The following is a 21,184-nucleotide window of genomic DNA, read 5'->3' on the forward strand; positions in this document are numbered from 1 at the left end:
TACATGTGGTACCTGAGAAGATCAGATTGACGTTGGCTAAGGAATTGTTCTGGATAGTGCACAAAGACAGCTTCTACCTCCTGATCATATTTCTAGTATGCTGAGATGCAAAACTGTAGTGCATTTACCTGCCCTGTTCTGGTTCTGCGTTGCCACTGCTAGTAGTACCCAATCGAGCTTGTCTGAAGATAATTCCACTATCCTCTGGAATGGACTATCATTCTATTATATAGGGGGATGTGATAGTTTTTGCCCTGAAACACCTCTAACGAAGTCCCTTCCACAAAAAGGGATGCCTGAATGAAAGTGGGTTTTTTATTGCTGGTAGATTCAAGGGGAAAAAAGTACACAGAAGGAACTACAACTTGTGTTCATAATTCTTTCCTATAAACTAAGAAAACTGTAAGCAGTATTTTTAAATTCATTAACTAGGGCTCGTGCAACAGCTTGGTCAGTGCTGTGAATCCTTTTCTGGCAGGATTCCATGCGTAATAGTTTGGAATAAATGGCCATAGAAAATTGATGTGGCATTGATTCATAAAAATAAATACAGAAATATGTGATCGAAATTAGTCTATCTGTACAAATTTGGAGATCCTAGCAGACATTTCCTGAGCATCTTGCTCTTGTGGGCGTCCACAGAGATTCCTGTCAACATTTAATTAACATATTTTTGAAATCTCCTTCTGCTGAGCAGTGAACATTGTTAAGTGCTTTATAGGGAAAATAAATCCCCGTACAAAAGAAGAATCAACATATCCCTATGGCTAAGCCAACAAAGCGAACAAGCAAAATGGCAAACATTTTCCTGCTTTTTATGCTCTTTTTAAATTTGCTTTCATATAATCCCTCTGCTTTACATAAAGCTAAATTAAGCCAATAAATTACTTGCCATGCCCTCTAGTTGAAGACACCTAAGATTACGTGGTAAGATACTGAGTAAAAGAATACAACTATATGCTGGAAATATTAATCACTGGGTAGGCAGTCTGGTTATTGCTTAGTTTCTAGATTTGACAAGAGAATGATCATCTTATAGACAAGCAAAGATGATTTTATCTTAAGGCAGTTCCTACTGGGACAGATTTTTGACAGAGGCATATTTCTAGTTTCCTGTTGTGTTTAATCAATCTCTTGCTTGAAAGACCACATGCAATTAACTTTTCTCTCTGCTGGGAAAATGTTGCATGACTTCCTGGCTACTTAAATAATTATTGTACTGTATATGCCTATAACTACACCTGTTCTTTCACAATTCTTGTTTTATTTGTGCCAGGGAAAGCCATCTCTAAGACTCTTGGACAGTTTGGTCACAGTTTACGTAGATGCTTGTGTCATGCTGTGCATTGTTCGTGTTTCTGTGTACCTAGCTGTACTTTGCCTTGCTGTAGAAGATGCACAAAACCCAGCATTTCTATAAACACATTACTGTATTTACCAGAGTGAGGTGTGTACATTTTTGCTCTTTATTTGTGGGTCTCTCTTTTTATTGATTTAAATAAATTTGTGTCTCCTAATGTACCTGAAAATAATTTGTATCCCAAGTTCCTTGGCAGGAGCCAAATGAAACACAGTAAATTATGTGCTACAAATTTATAAGAGAAATTATTTTATAAACTTGACAGTAGGTTGATGCAGAATCTGCCGAAATCAGTGGAAAGCCTCTCACTGAAGGGCTAAGATAGATCCTGCCCTGTTAGGCTTTGTTGAGAGAGAATATGAACATGGAGTGGAAAACAGAACCCTAGAAAAAGGTATAGAGAATACAGCTTGACTCATTATTTATGATCAATTAAATGCTCACAATGAGATGCGAAGATATGAAAGAATATATTTTATTTAGCATAATCTTGCTAAAATGCAGCCATATGGAAGTGAGAGATGTAGAATTTCATGAGCTGGTACTCAGAATGAGCAGTGGAAAACTGTGCTCTGTGCCAAGTTCTGTTAAGTAGAACTGATGCATTACCAATTGACTTCAGGGGGATCATAGTTCTGTAACTACCATAAAAATGTTCCCTGCTGAGTTTAACTTTTTACTAGTTCATTTGATTTCTCTCCTTTCCTGGAGCAAGAGGCAAAGGTACTTTTTGGTGTGACCAGACTTCTACAGGGTACATCTTTGATAATTCTCATGGCATTTCACAAATGTAATAACCTAAAATAAATTTTAACTTACCTTTGCGATTCACCCTGCTTGAAAATTCTTTGAAACTGGAGGCCCAAAGAGATCAAGTTGCAGACTATGCAAGTCTTCTATTGATGGAGAATTTTTCTTAAGTTGTTGTGAAAAGATTTATCTGGTTAGATTTGAGATGTGTCTTAAGTTATGATTAATTTTTTATGCCTTATTTTTAAATATACCGAGTGGCTTTGAACATACAGTGGGTATTGACAAAGATCAGATATAAGCCACTGTAAGCTATACAAGATATTGCTTGACTCTGTCTAGCTGCCTTGTTAATCAAAGTGTGTGTAGGAGTGGGGTGAATATTGAAAACATTTTTGTGACTGATACTCCTTGGATAGTTTCTTTCTTCTCTATCGTTCTGTTTTGGCAGTCAAATAAAAAGGCCAAGTCTCTCAACTACTCAACACAGGCTATAGTGTTTACATGTGTTTTTTAAGAGTTTTTGAATGAATTGTAGAACTTAAGGAATGCAGGAATTGGGAGAGACCTGAAAGGAAAGTTACCTCGAAGGAAAGATGGAGTACGTGGTTTCTGAGTGCTTGACTTGCTCAGCATGATCTGCTGGGTTGCAGAAGGGAATTTGGAGGTACTGAGTGAATTATCTAAAAGGCAGTAATCCAGACATCCAAGAAGAGGTGTGTGCTGAGATAACGAGAGAGGTAATGTTGAATTTCAACAAAAGATGAAAACTTATGACTGGATGTCCTTGCAATTCCCTGGTTTTCTTTATAAGAGGAAAAACTGAGAGAAAGGAATAAACTCTGATACAGCTGATTAAAAATACAATAGGATGACTACATGTGCACTTCGGACAACTGCTTACCACTTAAAGATGAGGATTTTTGTGCAGCACTGTGTCTGCAGACTGGCATCTGTAAGTTTTATTGAGGAGGGCTGGGGTTGGCAAGCACTTCTGGAGGTCGTTTCTTTTCAAAGCAAGGTCAATAGAGCAGGTTGCTCAGGCCCATTTCTGGTTGGGATGTGAATATCTCCAGGGATGGAGACTTAACAACCTCTCTGCATAACCTCTTTCAGATGAGTATTTCTTGTATTTCAGTTTGTAACCATTGCCTCTTGTCCTGTCACTGGATGAGGGATCTCTATGGAGCTAGATAAACATGCAGAAAATCTGTACCAGGATAAAATTCTGAAGCCAGTCTTCTGTTTTATGTTATTTAAATATTCAGCTGTCACTGAGCAATTCAAGATGCACCAGGAGATCTGAGCAGTGTAAATATATTCCTGAATATTCTGCCCTTTAGTTAATCTTCAGTGACATAATAGCTTCTTGGGATGCTGAAGGAATTCTAGGTTTTGTTCGTGGTGGAGGAAATTTATTGAAACTGATGAGGTAGTAGCAGTTTTTCATGTACATAAATAAATCCACTGAATAGCTGTAAAGTCATTTCTTAATAGAAACCTGGGTCATTAGGGATCTGGAAAAATGTGTCACCAGAGCTGGAAATAGTAACTAGCTATACAGCCAAAGGTCAATTCTTTGATCTGGTAAATTCAGGGATGAAGGACTTAAATTGAAGCAGTGGAACTGAGTGTGAGGGGATGGTGATAACTGCCACTAAAAAAATGAAAGACTGAGAAAACAGAATAACAAACTTAGGGCACATAGGCTTGTGAAAAGTCTGTAAAGGATGGAACTTTTAATGTATAGTTGGTGGGAAAAGTCTCGAACCTGTGAACAATGGAAACATTTGATTCTCCTTCTGTTCAGGAAATAGTGCTTTGCTCATTATAAATCATTACAGTTGGCAGCCTCAGGTCAAATATTCAGTTCAAATGGAGTAATGTTCTTTTTAGGTTATAAGGCAGTAATGCTGCTATGTTACAGAGCTGCAATTGCGTTTTGCTACAGTGCGGTGCAGGGGCTGAGTTTCTGCTTATGCCCTCAGGACCCAATGCTCCTAGGATTTTTTTGTGCTTTTTTTTTTTTTTTTTTTTTTTAGCTTATATCTTTAGTGTTGCAAAGACTAACTCTGTACAGCATATTTAACACAGTGATTCTTGACAGCTACAGCTGATATTTATTATATATTATTTTGTACATGCTATCAAGTTAAATTCTCTATTTTCCCAAGAACCAATCTGTCAACATCTTTCTTAAGCCAGTGCCAGAGTAAATAAGAAACCTTACTCATAATGAGCACGTTGGATAAACCAAGAGCAAAAAACTGATGTTTTCAGTTTTTCCTTTATTGTGAAGTCCAGACCCAAGCTATTCTTAGTTTTACTATTGTGATAAGAAAATAAAATTGTATAATGGGCAAATAATTCCTAATAAACTCTTAGTTTATTAGGACATAATATGTAACAAACTCATGTATGTCTTTTATTCTTGTATTGGTGAATCTGTCATTTAAAATATTAATTTCAGAATTAAAATAACAGGAATTAGATAGTCTCGTGTGTATCAGACAAGGCTGCATATATCTGTCACACCTGTACCAGCTGCTGAGAAAGTTTTTTGCTGGTGAAAATAGGCATTCCTGTCTCCAATGAAGCAGCATATTATTCTGGAGTGCTCTTTCTTTATGGCTAAGATGATGCTTCACTTGGAAGAGTAGGTGGCTTAAATTATCTCTGTTTCTGTATTTATTTTCCATGTTATTTCCCCACCTTATGCTAGATTTAAAAACAATGAATCAAGAATTGGGAAGATTTTGCAGTCGTTGCAGCTTTGTTATTAGATGTTGTCTAAAAACTTTGCTGTATTTTAATAACTTAACTTTAATCTCCATACATTAACCTAAGCTGTGGCAGCTAGATTTGATATTGTCAGAGTGCTAAACCTGCTGGCAAAGTGAAAAATGCCTGCCCTGAGGATGTGACTCTTAATAGGTTCTTAAATTAATGTGAGAGTGAACCAGTATTCTCATCCATTTTTACATCCAGAAAAGCAGAGCTGTAAGAAATCCAAAAATTTCTGCCTTAGTTTGAGCTACAGCTATAAGAAAAATATTCTATTTTTCCTCAGGGATGATGTAAATAGGAAACCTGACTCATTATGAGTATGCTAGATGCAACTATTAGGAAATCTCTCAAAAACTTCACTGTCCTACCCATCTGCTCACTGTTAAAGGTGTACATCTTATTTTTATTCTGCATATGTTACACAGCATATGCACACAGAGATAGGTATGTCAGAGCTTCTCTAGGAAAATGCTACGTAGATATTCTCATATATGGGCTACCATGAAGAGAAGGACAAACAGGAATACGGGTATTCTGACCTTTCCAGGACATTGTGCACTAGTGTTGAAATTTAGGGCTATATAACAGTGTGACATGGGAGTTAGAATATTTAAAAGCACTACATCGAACATATTAATGATACCAAAAGCCAGTTCAGAACAACTCATACCACAAACTTACAGGGTACTAATCTTTTTCCTTAAGCTTCCTTGGAACTACTCTGCCAATTTTCTTTTCACAAAATATGCATCACAACCAGCTTTTGATTGTAAGTAGCCTTTTCAGGTAAATGGAGCAGTGCAGCTACCAGGCATGTCAGTGTTTCAAATACTGCCATGGACCAGTAGATGTTTTTCTAGGAGATGGATACAGCTTTGAACAGCGTTTCTGTAATAACCTTATATATTCTTAGGCATGTGACCTTTGGAGAAGTCTAGTCAAGTGACCAGAAACACTTCCCAGTTGCTTAGCTACCTTCTTTTTGCAATTTAGAGTTAAGCAAACATCAGTAATAGAATCATCTAGAAAGCTCTGTGCAGTAAGTAGACACCCGCTCTGAAAATACCTGAGGGATCTGTCCTTTGCTGTAGTATTCCCTTTGTCAGCATGGGTATCATATGGATATAAATACTCCTTGGACGTTTTTTTTCTTCTGCTCTTTAGTTTCTCATGCAATTCACTTTTGGAAGCCATGGAAAATAAGTGTGTGAATGCTATCCCTCTTCAATTGCTAGGGAAAATTGCTGAATGCCTTCTTTAAAGATCTGTCACATTGTCAAGTCCTGCAGAACCGTGGCTGCTGGTACCAGAGGTGGGCAGTGTGTGTGGTGAGAAAATGTGAGTGAATGATAGTGAATTTGTGTAAAGGCTTCTAATAGAGATAGGTGGGACACTGAAACAGAGTGACCCTTTCCTTCCAAAGTATTTGAAACCTTTTCTTCTGTCTTGGTTATGTTTAGATGACATCACTTGACAATATTTACTTCAGGTTTGGTCATGGTAGCCTTAGTGAAGCTACACTGATAAAACAATATGGGTATTTAGTCATGCAATATGGACATTGAGACATACCCTATTCTTGCCCTCAAGGCTAAAAAGAGTTGGAAACTGTCTTTCATGGGGGGAAATGGCTGTCATACAGCCAGGCTAGGTCTGGCTCTCCTATCTTTTGGTTCACAATAAGAGAACATACTGATCCAAATCGTTGCAGAGTGTACAGTTTATTGATACAAAACAAACATTAGCAGCACAAAACATACATGATTTTCAGTTTCAGTACTGTATTTTCATGTACATACTGGCTCCACTCTACAGGCTAGCTCTACTAAATGAGAACTGTCAATTTAGGTGGCTTTGAATGAAAATAATCCTCTCAATTCAGACCCAACAGTATCAGTCACATCTGAAAAAGCTATGGATAATTTTATCTGTGCTGTACATAAGAAAGAGATGCACAGATGGCAGAATCCAAACCTACCCACAGTTAGGGGCAAACCTTTGTGGCTGGAGGAAAAAACTCTTTTGTGATGAGTGAAAGGAATAGCTAAGTGATCCGGAAAAATGTCAAATGCGTGGAGATAGCTGTGAATCCAACTCTGCAGTTCTTGTCTAATTCTCTGCCACCATGAGTTGGTCCTCCTGGGGAGCGTGCATGCCTCTCCTGCCTGAAGGAGCAGAGCGCAGTTTGCAAAATACATGTTTGGCTATGCTTCACTGTCTACTTTATAGGAGGAGAATTTTTTTTTTTAAAGTGACACTGAACATTTCTAAATCGTTTTTTCTTCTGCAACATGTAGACAAAATATTACATCCAGATACAGTGCTGGACACAAGTCTTAGAGGTGCTTTGGTAAGCTGTATTGTAAGGCTGCAGCATTTCTTCATAAATCCATTAACTTATATTCAGGCAAAGAGTGAAGTAATTATAAATTTTGCTTTTATCCAGAGAGAGATGCATGTGTGTGTACATTCATGCACACACACACACACACAATTCTCATACACAGAATTTATACTAAATAAAAACTAGTGAATGTATATATTTATACATTCTAAAATCTGTTTCTAGCAATGTGGCATCTGTAGACTTGGCAATGATTTTAGTGTAGCCAGATCCAAGATCTATTTAATTGATGAAAACCTTTCCTTTTACTTCACTGGTAGTTGATTAGGCAGTATTTATATATATTGCCTAGTATTCACACACACATACACGTGTTACGTGTATATAATTGTGTTCTGTATTGGAATTTGATAATCACCATAAAAAAATGAGTATCACAGAAATTCTCAAAAGGCTTTGATTTCCATCTTCAGAGGGCTGTCAGAGTCTGTGCTCACCTGCTTTAAGGCTACCAAGGAATCAGAAAATGGGACCTAAGAGATTTGAAGTTCTCTGGTTGTACAAATGCCTTTAGGCTTTTGTTGGCAGACTTTTAATAGATGGAGAATCAAATTATTTACGGAACTGTTGCTCTAGTGCATCTGCACGATTTTAATGGATGTACTGATTCTGCAGTGACTGGTTGAACTTGAGAAGGTGATGCAAGTTTTAAAAGGCCTGTAGCATTTTCAACATGAAATATGTCCCTAACATAACTGAGTCTCAGATATAAACAGCATTTCCCCTTTGTGCTCTGAAAAAGGAAGTTAGACCATGTGATAACATTGTATATTTTAATATATGTAATTGAGGAAAGTGCTTTCAATAATAATTTGTAATAATAGTTGAATCCCCTTTGGTTTGTTATCTTTTTTTTGTTTTGTTTTGTTTTTATGTTGAGGAAAAGAAGTAGCTGTAGTGCTGCTAACCTGGATTCTGGCCATTAGAGGTGGATTGGAACACGTGCAATGAACCCCTTTATTCCTACGTATTTTAAAATGACTCTGTTCACTCTTCATTCAGAACAGGCAGGCGTAAACACTGAACAGCAGTGAGTTTGTATAGATTGGTGTCCAAGTCTTCATCAGTAACTAAACCTGATAATAAAAAAGCTGAACTGAAAACATTAAAAAAAACAAACAAACAACAACAAAAAAAACCAACAGTATAACTAATTGGACACAGATGATCTTAGTATCCATTAGCAAAGCATGACAAAGAAGCAGGAACCTCAAGACTTTTTTGCCTATATGTTACAGTAATATGCCACAGTGGTTAATAATTGTTCTTTTTACAATGAGAACTTGAACAAGCTTAGAGGCAGATTTTAGCGTCTTAGTCTTTGCAGTTCTGGATGTCACCCTAAGAAAGTATGGCTAGACCTGTCTCAGCAGTACTGCAAAATGGGTAGCAAGGAAGAAATGTTAGTAACTGCTGTGTTGTTATTCTGATCTCTGTTTTTTGAAATAATTGGCAGCAGAGCTGTGCTTGTGGCAAAGCGTGCAGCTTCCCTCCTCCCACTGGAATCAAGCAGTAGAGCCTCCACCATCAGTGGCTGCTTACTCCCAGAAATAACCCCTGACTTTTTCCCATTGTATATTATTTGTCCTCTGACTTTTCGGAGTCCTCTCTGGCTACCTCTGCCTTCCTCTACCTCATTCCCATCAGCCAGAAACTATTGGTTTCCCACCCCTTTGGTAAACAAAGACTGAGTTTGTTTCTCTGAGTTCTCAGTGATTTTGTCTACACTTACATCTTGGCCTGGCTACAAAAGGAATGGTATATTTGGCTACTACAGTCAGAATATAGGAGCTGCCATAATACAAACGTTAGAAGAAAGAAGCCTCATTCTATTTAAACAGACTGACTTCCTCTTATCTGGAATAAATGTGGTGTAAATTTTTGCAAGCATCCAATTTATTCATGAATTCACATAATGTAATTTGTATTTGGTTATGGGGAGAAGGAATGAAAACAAGAATACCAGAAAAATGAAGAGGAAAAAAATGCAACTAGACTCAGAAGATGATTTAATCTTTTATCATTAGAACTCTAAAGGATTCATTAGTGGCTTTATTCAGAGATTAAATCACATATTCGCCATAAAAGTGATTTGTTCAGCTTTGCTGAAAAAAACTCATATTACTCGAGGGCTTAGAACTCATATTGCACTTATTGGCCTGCAGCACATTTTAATGCTACATTTCAGTTCCTTGTGAAGTAATACTTTTCGCACTACTTCTTCACGCAGAGGTGAAAACAGCCTCTGTAGATTTTAACATTTCCTTTTCTGTGGGCTGCTGGGACTTATTTCATGCAGAAAGACCTCAACAGAACCTGCAAAGGGAAAGATTTTGTTAATAAAGATTCATGGGCTTATGGGGTAATTCAGGTTGAATGGGGCCTTGGAAGGTTTTTAGTCCAATCTCCTGCTCAAAGCAATCAGCACTGACATCACAATGAGTTGATCAGAGCTTTACGCAGTTGGGTCTTGAAGACTTTCAAGGATAGAGACTGCACAACCTCTGTAATCAAATCTCATGGTGGAAAGTAGTCCATCTTTTTTTTTTTTTTAGAACAGTGTATCACGGTAAGATTCTTAACAACCCAAAACCCTGATAGCTGTGAAGTCTAACTTGAAGGATGCACACTGATTAGAAATATATGAATAAGTTGAATGAGTGAATTACTGAAAAATGGATAACTTGTATGCATATTATACAATATATTTTAGTCTAAGTTAAAAGAGTCAAGAAGGTTCAGGATGACTGGGGCATAACTGACTGAATCATTTGGGGATTGCTTTATTGGGAAATTGAGAAACTGTAAGAGCACCTGAAGCAATGAGAAGAACTGCTTCTCTGTGCATCTATGTCTATAAAGTGACACATCCCACTAAAAATTCTTTTGTTATGGGAAAGTTTAAGTTCCCAGATTTAATGTGGTAAAAATGTTACAGGAATATCCAGATGCAGGTCTCAGCTGAGGCCGTATGAAGGCATGGAGTCTTTCCCTCAGACTTTGTTCTGTGATCTATGGTCCTCATGGTCCTCACAAACTACACCTGCGAAATCCTTGTGAAGTAATACCTGGAGATAGGGTTTTTTTTTTTGTCTATTTAAAATGTGATTCTTGCTATCTTACTAGTAGAAAGGAAAGCTTTTTAAAACTTCAGCATGCTTGTGCATCCAAATGTTTGGTCATGATTCAGAATGGAGTGCCATGCTGAGGTTCCTGCTGGCCCTTAGTGAGCAGTTTCAGTGATGGGTCAATAGCAGTGCTAGAGAATTGTGCAGTATTTACCACCAGCAACTCTTTCAGATGAACTAAGCCTAGCAGTGTAGACAACACCAAGAAGTAGGTATTTCTGGCATTGGCTGATTTTTTTTTTTATTCCATATAGAATATTTTTTTAAGTCCATAAAAAGCGTTAAGAAAAAGTATCTGAACCTGATCATTTTAGCTCTTGCTTTTTACATTAGATTCAAAATAACATCTTTAGTAGTAGGTATTATTGCTCAGTAAGGAGGGAGGCTAGATTTTTAATATTGTATTTTTTATCATGTTAATAGAACTGAGAAATAATTAGACTGCTGCAGGTAATCTTGTTTTATTCCACATGGTGTCATCACATGGCAGGGATAATTTTAATGAATTTGAAATGTGCTGTTAAAATTGGTTTCAGGATGTAACAGAAATGCTACCAAGTACGTGAAAAACTTTTCCCTCTGTGCTGCTAAAATAGTTCTGAGAGCTGCTAAGAGACTGTTAGCACATACTTGCAGATTGCATTTATGTTCATCACTAATTTTTTTTTGGAATCCTTAATTGTATTGCACCACCTCTACTCAATATTAGAGCAGATTGACTTGAAAGAAAGAATTACCATGAGCTTCATGATGAACTCTCCTCATTGGTACAGTGTCATTGTATTTCATTCGCCAGAAAGGTAGCAGGATGGTAATTAAGGAGTGAAGCATCTTGCTGTGAGTATTTTATAGCTGTCAATTGGTATGAGGAAACTCTTCTATGAATCATCCTTGTGTAACTTACCTCAGATCCCTTTTGAGATAATACATAGCAAAGCTTGTCTCTGTGGGTGCATTTCTAACTCTTCAATTATTTTTATCTGCTTATTATTATTTCTTTTTTTTTTTTTCCTTTTCCTTTTTTTTTTTTACAAAATATTATAAATATAAGCACCTGGGAGTCTAAATTCATATTGGCTGCTACTAATGTAGAATAGCAACCCCCTTGGCTCAGGCAAAGAGTAGTCAGTGTGGCAAGAATGGTACAAAATTGCTCTGTTACACTGAGAATTTACCACCACACACAGTGGAGTGAGTTTGGTCTTTAGTTCTTGACTGAAATATTACAGGATTTTTCTCTTATCACTACTTGCAGAGAGTTGAAACAAATAATGCCAAACGTAAGACAAAATTAAAGATAAATCTTATGCTTAAAAGACTGTTCTGCAGTGTCTGCAGATGCAAATGAATTGAATAGTTGGACTTTCTTTTCTTTGGAAAAAGACAAGGGGAATAAAGCAACTGAGGTGTCATCTGTATGTTGTGAAATACAGTTCCACTGATCTTCTCATTTTCCTTGCTGTGACTGCACATATCCAGCACTGGTCTTATTCAAAGTGAATATTTATGGAGTTGTATAAATATACATGGGCTGTAGGTGGGTTGTTGTACTGGTACCATAATGAGTTGTAGTACTGCTTTCAGAAAAAGGAAATTGTCAGGTTGTAGCATGCCCATAATCAAGCTTTGTCTTGGAGACATGGGTTTAGATGTTAGTAGTGGAACTAGGACTAGGAGCACTCAAAGCTCAAAAGCCATACAAATTGTTCTAAAGTCCAAACAGTTTAATTCTGAATTCCTGAGGCAGTAGTGCGAGTGATTTATCAGTTTTATCTGTGGCAAAGTCAGATTGCAAAGCTGACAAAATTGATGAATTCATTTTTAATACAGTGAATTATACTTCATATTGTCTTCTGGCTTTTCATATAGAAATATTGCATCAAAAGCACATAAAGAAATATGCTCTGCAGATCATCATCTGCTTGAGAAAGACTTAGTGGTTTAACTGTTAAACCTGAAATATTAAATACTTCTATTGACTACTTGGTGATATAATTTTGATTATTCTTACATTCCCAGTGCTGATGCACTAAGAAAAAAGCTTCAGATTTCTTCACCTTGTCCTTTCTGAGTCAGTCTGTTGTTCTTTATGCTGCATTCTGAAAGATTCTAGAAAGCTCATTGTCTACGAAAGTCCAGTCATGTTTTACCACTGTTTCAAAGTGCTTTGGCTACATTTTCTTTGTACTTCTTTCTGTTCAGAAGATTTTAGAAGAAATAGTACATAGAAATGAAAGAAATTTCAGATTAATGCATTCTTTGTCAGATCTCTTCTGGTGCCTGTAAAACATATAATGGTCAATTATTTTGTATTATATATAGAGAGAGATAAATTTTATCTCTAATGATGTAGTAAAGATTCAGTGGGAAGACAGCGTATATTAACCCATGTAGAAATGCCTGTAAAATAAGTACGGGATTTAAAAAAAAGATTTCTTATTTTGCTTTTTAAGTAAGAGTAAGGTATTTACTTACATTTGAAGGAGGAGGTTTCTTACGTAGCTAATGCTGGTTTTCACAAAACATGCATGCATTGTTTTTTTCTGCTTCAATTCAGTATGGAACTTCTAATGTTTCAGGTTTTTGAAATCAAATAGGGAGAAACTTTGACTTCTAAGAAAACTGATAGGGAACTGTGGATCATGCTAAAAACTTCTTACAAGAGTGGATTTGCTGTGACATGATAGCCCTGAAGGAACATTTAGGTAATGGGACCTGATTCTGCAGTCATGAAAACTGGGAATAGCAGAGAGAGATGGAAAGGTTTGGCAATTGTGTGGGGAACTACATCCTTGCTGGGCAGAATCACATTTTCCACCTGCTCATACCATGTGGTGAAGAGCCCAGCACAGTGAGCAGAATGTGGGCAGAAGCTGTGACATGGAGAATCTGTAGGCAGGGAGGACTGAGGGACCAACACCCAGCTCACAGCCATGTGTTGTTGCTTTCCTCCATGTGTATAGGGACTGGCTGTCCCCAGGCTGGTGAGAGTCCTCTCCACACAAAATCACCAAGGCTGGAAAAGACCTCCGAGATCACCTCGTCCAACACTGATAGATTTATGGTAGGATAGAGTTAGGCTGATTAATATGTCTAGCAAGAACTTTTTGAATGTTTTTCTTGATAGGCAGCAGGCAGAAACTGTGAACACAGTTTCCAATTGGAGATGGGAGGTGTAAGTGAGAGATACTGACGGCTTATCATACTTGGACAACTGCTAATGAAGGGGGCACTGGGCAGAGTGCCTTCATACCTCAGAGGACCTGAAGAATGTTGCTATATGGCAATTCCAAACCTATGGTATTTGGAAAATATTACCTGTTTTTTTTTCCAGTCAAACCAAATTTCTGTTTAGCGCTTTGTCCATTAGTTTTATAGTTTCTTCTGAGTTCCCTTGAACTTGTTTAGAAATAACAGTTTGCTCATCCAGTGAAATGAATGTTATTAACAAAAGTGCATTTACCTGCAACCTTGGCACTAACACCCTTCACTTGCAGCTGGAAACAGCTTATGTAGATACAAAACAGTTGTGTAATTGGTAGCAGATGGAAACTAACAAAGCTAGTATGAAAGTTTTTTGTTGTCTAATGGCTTGAAAAGAGCAAGGTTACAATCTATTTTCTTATCGTGCATGATAGTTAAACTTCAGATTAATTTTTGGAGGCTTCTTATTTGGTTGCATTTTTTATGATTTTCAGTTTAGGTAGAAATTATTCCTCTGGCAAAAGAAGTTAAATCACTATGCAACATTTTGTTCTGGTGGCTTTGCAGTTCAATTGATACACTCCAGAGGACAAGGAACATGTATTTTCACACTTAAAATACTGTAACATTACTCATGACTTTTGCATAGCAGTGGATTCCAAAAGCTAGTATGTAAAGGAGAAGCTAGGCTTGACTGAATGCTGAGTCAAACCTCAGACTATATTTCTCTGCTAATAATACTCTTGCCACTGTTACATTGTACTTTTTTTTTTTTCTTCTTCTTTTAGCTATTTCCAGATAAGTATGGATAGGGAAGTTTTTCTGACACAGTAAAAATGATCTAGGAAATAATATAAGCAGCTCAAGATTGCTGAAGTTATTATTTGTCTGCTGGCATAAGCAAAGATACAGAATTGCAGTTAGAATTGTGTGGTGGAAGAGTCCAGTGTAAGTGAGAGCTGAATCCAGGCACTGGTCAAGGCAGGTGCTCATTCCCTGGACTCACTCAGCTTGTGCCAGCAAGGCTGCTGCCAAACCTTTAGGAAGTTTGCTCGTCTTCCCCAGAAGATGTTTACAGGGAATAGAAGGTATGCCAATGGAAGGTGATGTTTCACTGTCTCCTCTTGCCTTGGTGTAAAACGGAATGTGTCAGCACAAAAAGATTAATGTATTGTTCCCAACTCGAGGATTTGTGGTTATGTTGGTTTAAGCCTGCTGGGAATGATGGAACAGGTTTTCTATCAGTGTTGCTTTCAGATGCAATGTCAGCAATTCTTGCAGAAAGTGTTTGTCTCTTGTTTCTGCCTGTCACTGGCTCAGCAAATGTCCAACTTCTGTGAACAAGTTCTGTGCTCAAAGTACCTAACTCCTGCTTTTGTCCCAGGCGAGTGAGAAGAAATTTCAGTATCTGTTTATCTACTCCAAAATAAAATAATCATAACAGAATTGATCACAAAGGATGGTGAATTATAAACTCTCTAGCTTAACAGTACTAAATATGTGAGAATTAATGTATAAAGGTGGTACTGAAAAATTTTCAGTTTGGCGCTCTTGGTCAAGATGCTCTGACAGGTCTCTCTGCAGCAATCCATTCAGATAAGGTGAAACTGTAATTCTCTGAGAGGAATCAACAGCAGAACAGGGATCTGCTTGCAAATATGCACTGGGAAACTGAAAGCCCTCTAATTTTCCATTCTGCTTATTCCTCTTGAGAGATGAACTTTCCTCCTGCATCTTTGGTCATTTACTGATCACCTCTAATTGCAGATGTAACAGAGCTGTGCCTACTTGAAACAAATAACTGGTCTAGCATACACCACTCTGGTGCTGGGAAGGGTGCTGGCCTCTCCGTTTTCTGTACTCTGGAGAAGGGCAGCTTCTTTATGATCTTGCCTGCAGGACTGTATGGATTGTCCATGGTGTGTTTCAGTGTTCTCTGTGTTGGGGAATAATAATCACCAGCTGCCTACCTTTACCACTGCTGTGTCTTCTGACCTAGGCAGAGCAGTATCAGTCCAAATACAATCCCTAGGTTGAGTTTGATGTGAGCATTATGTGTGTTGCCAGCCAGCAGATAACCTGATATCTGAATTGTTAAAAATAGTAGTGTGCTACTGGAACAGTTACAGGATCTGTAGAGCTAACAGAGAGGTACCAAATGATGAATATCAAACAAAGGAAATATAAATTTTGAAGAAAAAAATTGTACATATAGAAATCACTTAAATATTTAAGGCTTCGAGCATTAAAATTGCTCTCACTGTGCATGTATTTATAGTATTTTGCTCTTTTCTAAGAGTTCTTATCTGAAAATCTATTAGTAAACTGGCTATGCATTTATCAATACCTACCAAGGCTTTCTGTTTTTGTGCCAGATCTTAGCAAAACACCAAAATAGACTGAGAGAAACAGACCTGTAGGGGAATGTGTGGTAAATCATCAGGAGCAGAAGAGGCATGGCTTTCTCCCCCATTCTCAATCTGAAACATCTGTCCTGTCTTTCCACACACACACTAGATTTTAAGAACTGGGAAGGATCGGGATGTTTCTTTTCATTCTGTTCTTTAATTCCAGCCTCTATCTTTACATATATAAGATTTTTTACCATTAAAATTTTGTTGTTTGTTATGCATCATCTGGAGTTTTCAACTCTCTCACTGCTATGTTCTTAACTTTTTTTTTTTTCTAGAGCCTGTGTTATCTTGGGTGTCATATTCCTCCTATCATCTATATGTATTGTGATCAAAGCTATCCACGATCTTGCAAAGAAGGTTCTTCCAGAAGTGGTAAGGTGATTCATGTTCTTTGAAGTATTCATTTTATCCCTCACACTGCCAATGAGACAGAAAAAGGCCAATGTCTCCTTCTAGTTTTTAAAGGTTTTTATAGGCTTGACTCCACCTTTTCTTCTGTATGGTTACAACAACAGGCCAAGTCTTTCTCAGCATAATCATTTAAAACTTTTATACAGGACTACAGAAGTTCACTTAAAGTGAGGCAGTCTCTCTGGGCGTAATGGAAGTGGTGGAATTTTGATAGGAGAATCTTTCCACAGTTTAGTACTATTTCAGTATTTTAATTTGGAAAAAAGCTTTTCTTTTCCCTAGCTCTTGCCTCCAATTCCAAAGCCACATACAAGTAGCAAGAACAAAAGAGGAAAAGGGAGAATGCTGGGCGAAGCAGCTGGCTTTTCAACCAGCTCACTACAGAGCATCACAAACGGTTTTTCTCCTGCTCTCTGCTTTGTTTTGGTTATGAAAGCCAGTCCATACCTGGCCTACAGAGCAACTTTCCCCAGGAGCCCTAATCTCAGCTCTGCTCTGTCTTATCTCCTTGCTTCTTTCCAGCAGCAGTTATTAACTTCCCTGAGCTCTATTCAACCAAATCAGCTGCTCTCTAGAAGAGCCATTTAGCAGTTGTTCCACTCCCAGAAAACTGTTCCTAAAGTGCCCCAAAAAAATTAGGCTTAGATTTAGTTATTGTATATACTACCTGACCTGGGCGTTTTTTTGGGCCTTGAAGTACTGTCTATTTGTAAATGTGTACAGACTTTTACATCAGGGCTTCTTCCATACAAGTATCACTCTTCACATATAATTGCAGAGGAACCTCAACTCCTTACTTTTGTCCAAGAGATGGAGGCAGAGCTGGGGGAAAAAAAAATAGCCAAAAAGAAATTTGAATCCATTACCGTGTTAGCAGTGCAGATGACCTATAGGTGCTGTATTGTCATGGAAACTTTTGAGAAACTGGCCAACAACAGAACACAGTTTTCAGTAGCATAGTGAAATTCGAACAACCACAAGTAGCATAGCTAAAGTCTGTGAATTAATGCATTATTGAATTGAAGCCAAATGCATTGTATGGCTGGAAGTGATTCGTGTTCTCTTTGCATTTCACTTTTCTTCTTTTCCACTCTTCATAATTTACTGCCTCCTCAGTTTTACCAGTGTAAACAGCACATGTAGTTACTCCCCAGCCTGGTTCTGTCAAAATGATCTAGGTTAACTTGAACACTTTTAGTAGTCATTTTTCCAACTCAACCAAAACATTGTGACAGAACTGGGTTAGGGAGCGAGCGTGGATGCCTGTGTGCCAGCAAAGCAGACGGAAATCCTGGTAAGGGTGGGGGAAGACCCTACACTGATGGTCAGGTAAAAGACAACCTCTTAGCTATACCCAAACAGTGCATCTGGCTGCAGTTTGGCTTGTATTGAGTGAGAAAATGAAATCTAGGTATAAGAAGCTGAAGTAAGCCAAGAAGGCTTGATGGTAGCATAGGTCAGATTAATTTGAATGACTCAATTTAATTCATGGGGGGTAGATAAACATCCTAGAGTTTTCAGCAGTAGGAACAAAAGTTTAAAAGGTATGCCATCTTCCCTCATTGCAGGCATCATCTGCAGGTGAGGGCTCTGTTTCTTACGTGGAAAGAAAAGTCTCTGAGACATGTTGTAATTTCTTGTATTTTAACTTTTAATTTTTGAAGTCTATGTCAAGCAGGAATAAAATCTGATATCTACAGAAAAGTGTCCACAAAGAGCAGGTCCCACTATGTTTCAACTATCCTGTAGGAATCATTTGCACAGATCCCATCTCTAACAGACTACCTCAGATTCAGTCTTTGGTGGCCTAAAAACTGTATTGAGTGGGTGGATTCTGCTTTCATTTGACCCAGTATGAGGATAAATATTTTGTTCCTGTGACATCAGGCTGTCTGACTCTCAAGTAATATCAATTGTTGGAAAGATGTGTCTGGCAGGGCATAGACTATGGCTTGCTAGTGGCAGGGTGAATGCCACATGCACACAGAAAGGGTTTTTCATACCTTCTGATTTTGCCTGGAAAATAGGTTGGAACAAGGAATGAAAAAAGCACAATATTTCAGTCCTTCGTCTCTTAAATGACATGGCAAGGATTCTGTTCTCAAAGTCTTCCAGTATCTCTCACTGTGTGAAATTGATTCAGGTAAGGGTTTCATGACAGTTGAAAGATCTCTTTGTAAACTAAGGATAATACTGGCAAAAAAATACAACTGAGAGAACAGTATTATAACAAAGATATTACTGTGAGTAATAGTCAGTGAGGTATTAAACGTAAAGCTTACTATATTAAAGATACTTGAGGAAAAGAATGTCATTCAATAGAAACCTGTTCTGTTGCTCTAGCCTTGCCCGAATCTGATAATGATTTTCTATTTGTGTAATGCTCCCTTAGCATTACTCAGTGCTCTCTGTCTCAGTAGAAATGTTGTTCTTCCCAGTTCTTTGAGTCTTTGCTGGTCAAAAATGTTTTTAGCTAACCTGCAGCCACTTAGGCAATGCCATTAGCTCAGAAGAGCAGAAATCTGCTCAGATGCAATCAGCCAGGGCATAAGTTTCTGCTTCTACTCTTTTATCTAGAGTGTTAGGGACACCAAACTCATACAAAAGAAGCATGAAGAGCTCCTTACTGGAGTGAGATGACAGAGGTTACAGTGTCTCACATATGAGTCATAATTGCATGATGCTTTTGTATAGTTCCTCTGAAATAGTCTATCTTGAAGCAAAGGTCATTAAAGGTGTGGGTACTTTTCAAAGTGTTGTGTGAAATTTTAAATGTGTGACTTCAGTCTGATGGGATGATGTGCTTAAACCCAACTGGAAAATATTGCTCTCAGTGCAATCTTTGTTTAAGACAGAAATTGTTTTCTGAGTGTTGCTGTAATAGTTGTGTGGGATTCAAGGTGAACAAGAATGTTAGTGCTGAGCAACATGGCTAATCGCAGCACTGCCAGAACTCTGAAGTCTGTTTTTTACGTCTTAATTTGTCTAAACTTCCGTGACTTTGTCAGAATTAGAAATTGGAAGCAATTGTATATTCTTTGTTCATCTTAATTTGTGTCAGTTTAAGAGAAAATAGTATGCAATGTGGACAGATTAAATTTAACAGAACAACCAATTGGGTATCCATTAATGAGTTGTAGCATGCTGAGATTAAAAACCTAAAAATACAGTTAATCATTTTGGAGTGTTTCTGGATCATTTATACAAAGTTTGTTGTATCTAAGAAATACAGTATTTACTATCTGTCTGTTTTTACTATTCATGCAGTGAGAAAAATTTTTCCTTAAAAAGAATCTGAGATCTTTGTTACAGAGATTCTGTTGTCCTTGAAGCGGATGGATTGTGGCCAAGTGGCTTTCATGAAAATACTGCTAACAAGAAAGGATGTGAAATTCGTGTGACTAAGAAATCATTTGAAATGCTTTTTCAAGTGTTTAGAACACAGATTTTCTTTGTGTGGACATTTAGAAAAGGAGTATTTTGTATTTTTGTCATTTTGTACAATGATTTAAGCTGCAGGTCTGACAGTCCTCACCAGGATTCAGACAACCAAAAAGAGAATGGCAGTTGTACTTATGGCATTTCCAGCTTAAGCACCCCATCCATTACGTAAGGGGCTTAAATATCCCAAGTTCCTCGTTAGACTGCAGAGAGGATCTGCTTAATTTGCAGGTCTGGGTCTCAGGTTTAGCTCAGCGAGGCATTTTTCAGTCCCTTAGCTGAATTCTCTTTTATACCATGCTGAACATAATTTCATTGAAACATATTCAATGTAGTTCCAGCGTTCAAAATGTTGAGAGGCACAATCCTGACAGCAGCAGGTGGGCCTGCTTCTGGTAATCTGCATCTCAGCATATCTCATGGCTTTGGGGATCCAAGCTTGTGGTTCCCTTTTTCTTCTGTCAATTTCTAGAAATGCTTTTTAAAGCCTTGTATGTTTTTAGTATCAGCAATATCATATGATGCTGTAATTGTGCACTGTGGGAAGAAATACTCCATTTTGTGGTTTAACTGTTTTCTGATATCACAGAATCATAGAATGGTAGATCTTCAAAGAATTTCATTCATTGCCTCCGTAATTCCTGTATTGGAAGAGGTACTTAATCATTCCCACTTAATCACCTCCATCCCATCATAAGCTTACTTCCATATGTCCCACCTGTCCTTTCTGACAGCAGGAGAGCCTCTTCTGTTTAATCATTTCTCACATGGGAGATATTCATTATCTTTGGTCACCACTGACTTTCTTTGTAAGTTTCTTTTCAGTTTCGTCTCCATTTTCAGATGATGAAGCCCAAAGAGCCCATATGATTGAAGATATAAGAGTCACCAGAGACTGATACTTTATATTCATTTTTTCAAATTTCAAAAGTGTTGAGCACTAAATTGGTGTTTCTGCAAAACTTTAAACTGTAATTTCCATATCCTGCAGTTAGTTGCCTGTTCAGAAATTGCCACTGCTAGGTAAACTTGGGGTATTTCCTATGCACATTATGTTATATAATAATTGAAAAGTAGCCTGCTCTGAAAAATGGCATTCTGTGTCAGGAGAGTTGGCCAGTGAATTAATTATTCACATACAATAGCATAATTAATGTAAGAATTGAATTCTATCGTGGGAAAAAGTTTCCTTTTAAATAATTGAGATATGTATTAATCCCCAAGGTTTGAAATACAATCCCTTCTGCTAGCATTTTCAATATCTGTGATATAGAGCAGTGCTTTA

General features: G+C 37.6%; 1 protein-coding gene across 5 annotated transcripts in view; it reads left to right on the plus strand.

The window, feature by feature from the left end:
• The window catches only part of TMEM163 (transmembrane protein 163), an 85,524-nt gene that overhangs the window by 48,307 nt on the left and 16,033 nt on the right, over positions 1–21,184 (plus strand). For all 5 annotated transcript variants that reach the window (XM_090143584.1, XM_090143588.1, XM_090143585.1 and 2 more), the window contains one exon: positions 16,323–16,419. In XM_090143584.1, the coding sequence (XP_089999710.1) occupies positions 16,323–16,419 (97 nt within the window). The remainder of the gene's footprint in view (positions 1–16,322; positions 16,420–21,184) is intronic.

This window comes from Phasianus colchicus, chromosome 7 (genome assembly GCF_987193195.1).
Source record: "Phasianus colchicus chromosome 7, bPhaCol1.hap1.1, whole genome shotgun sequence".
Lineage (NCBI taxonomy): Eukaryota > Metazoa > Chordata > Aves > Galliformes > Phasianidae > Phasianus > Phasianus colchicus.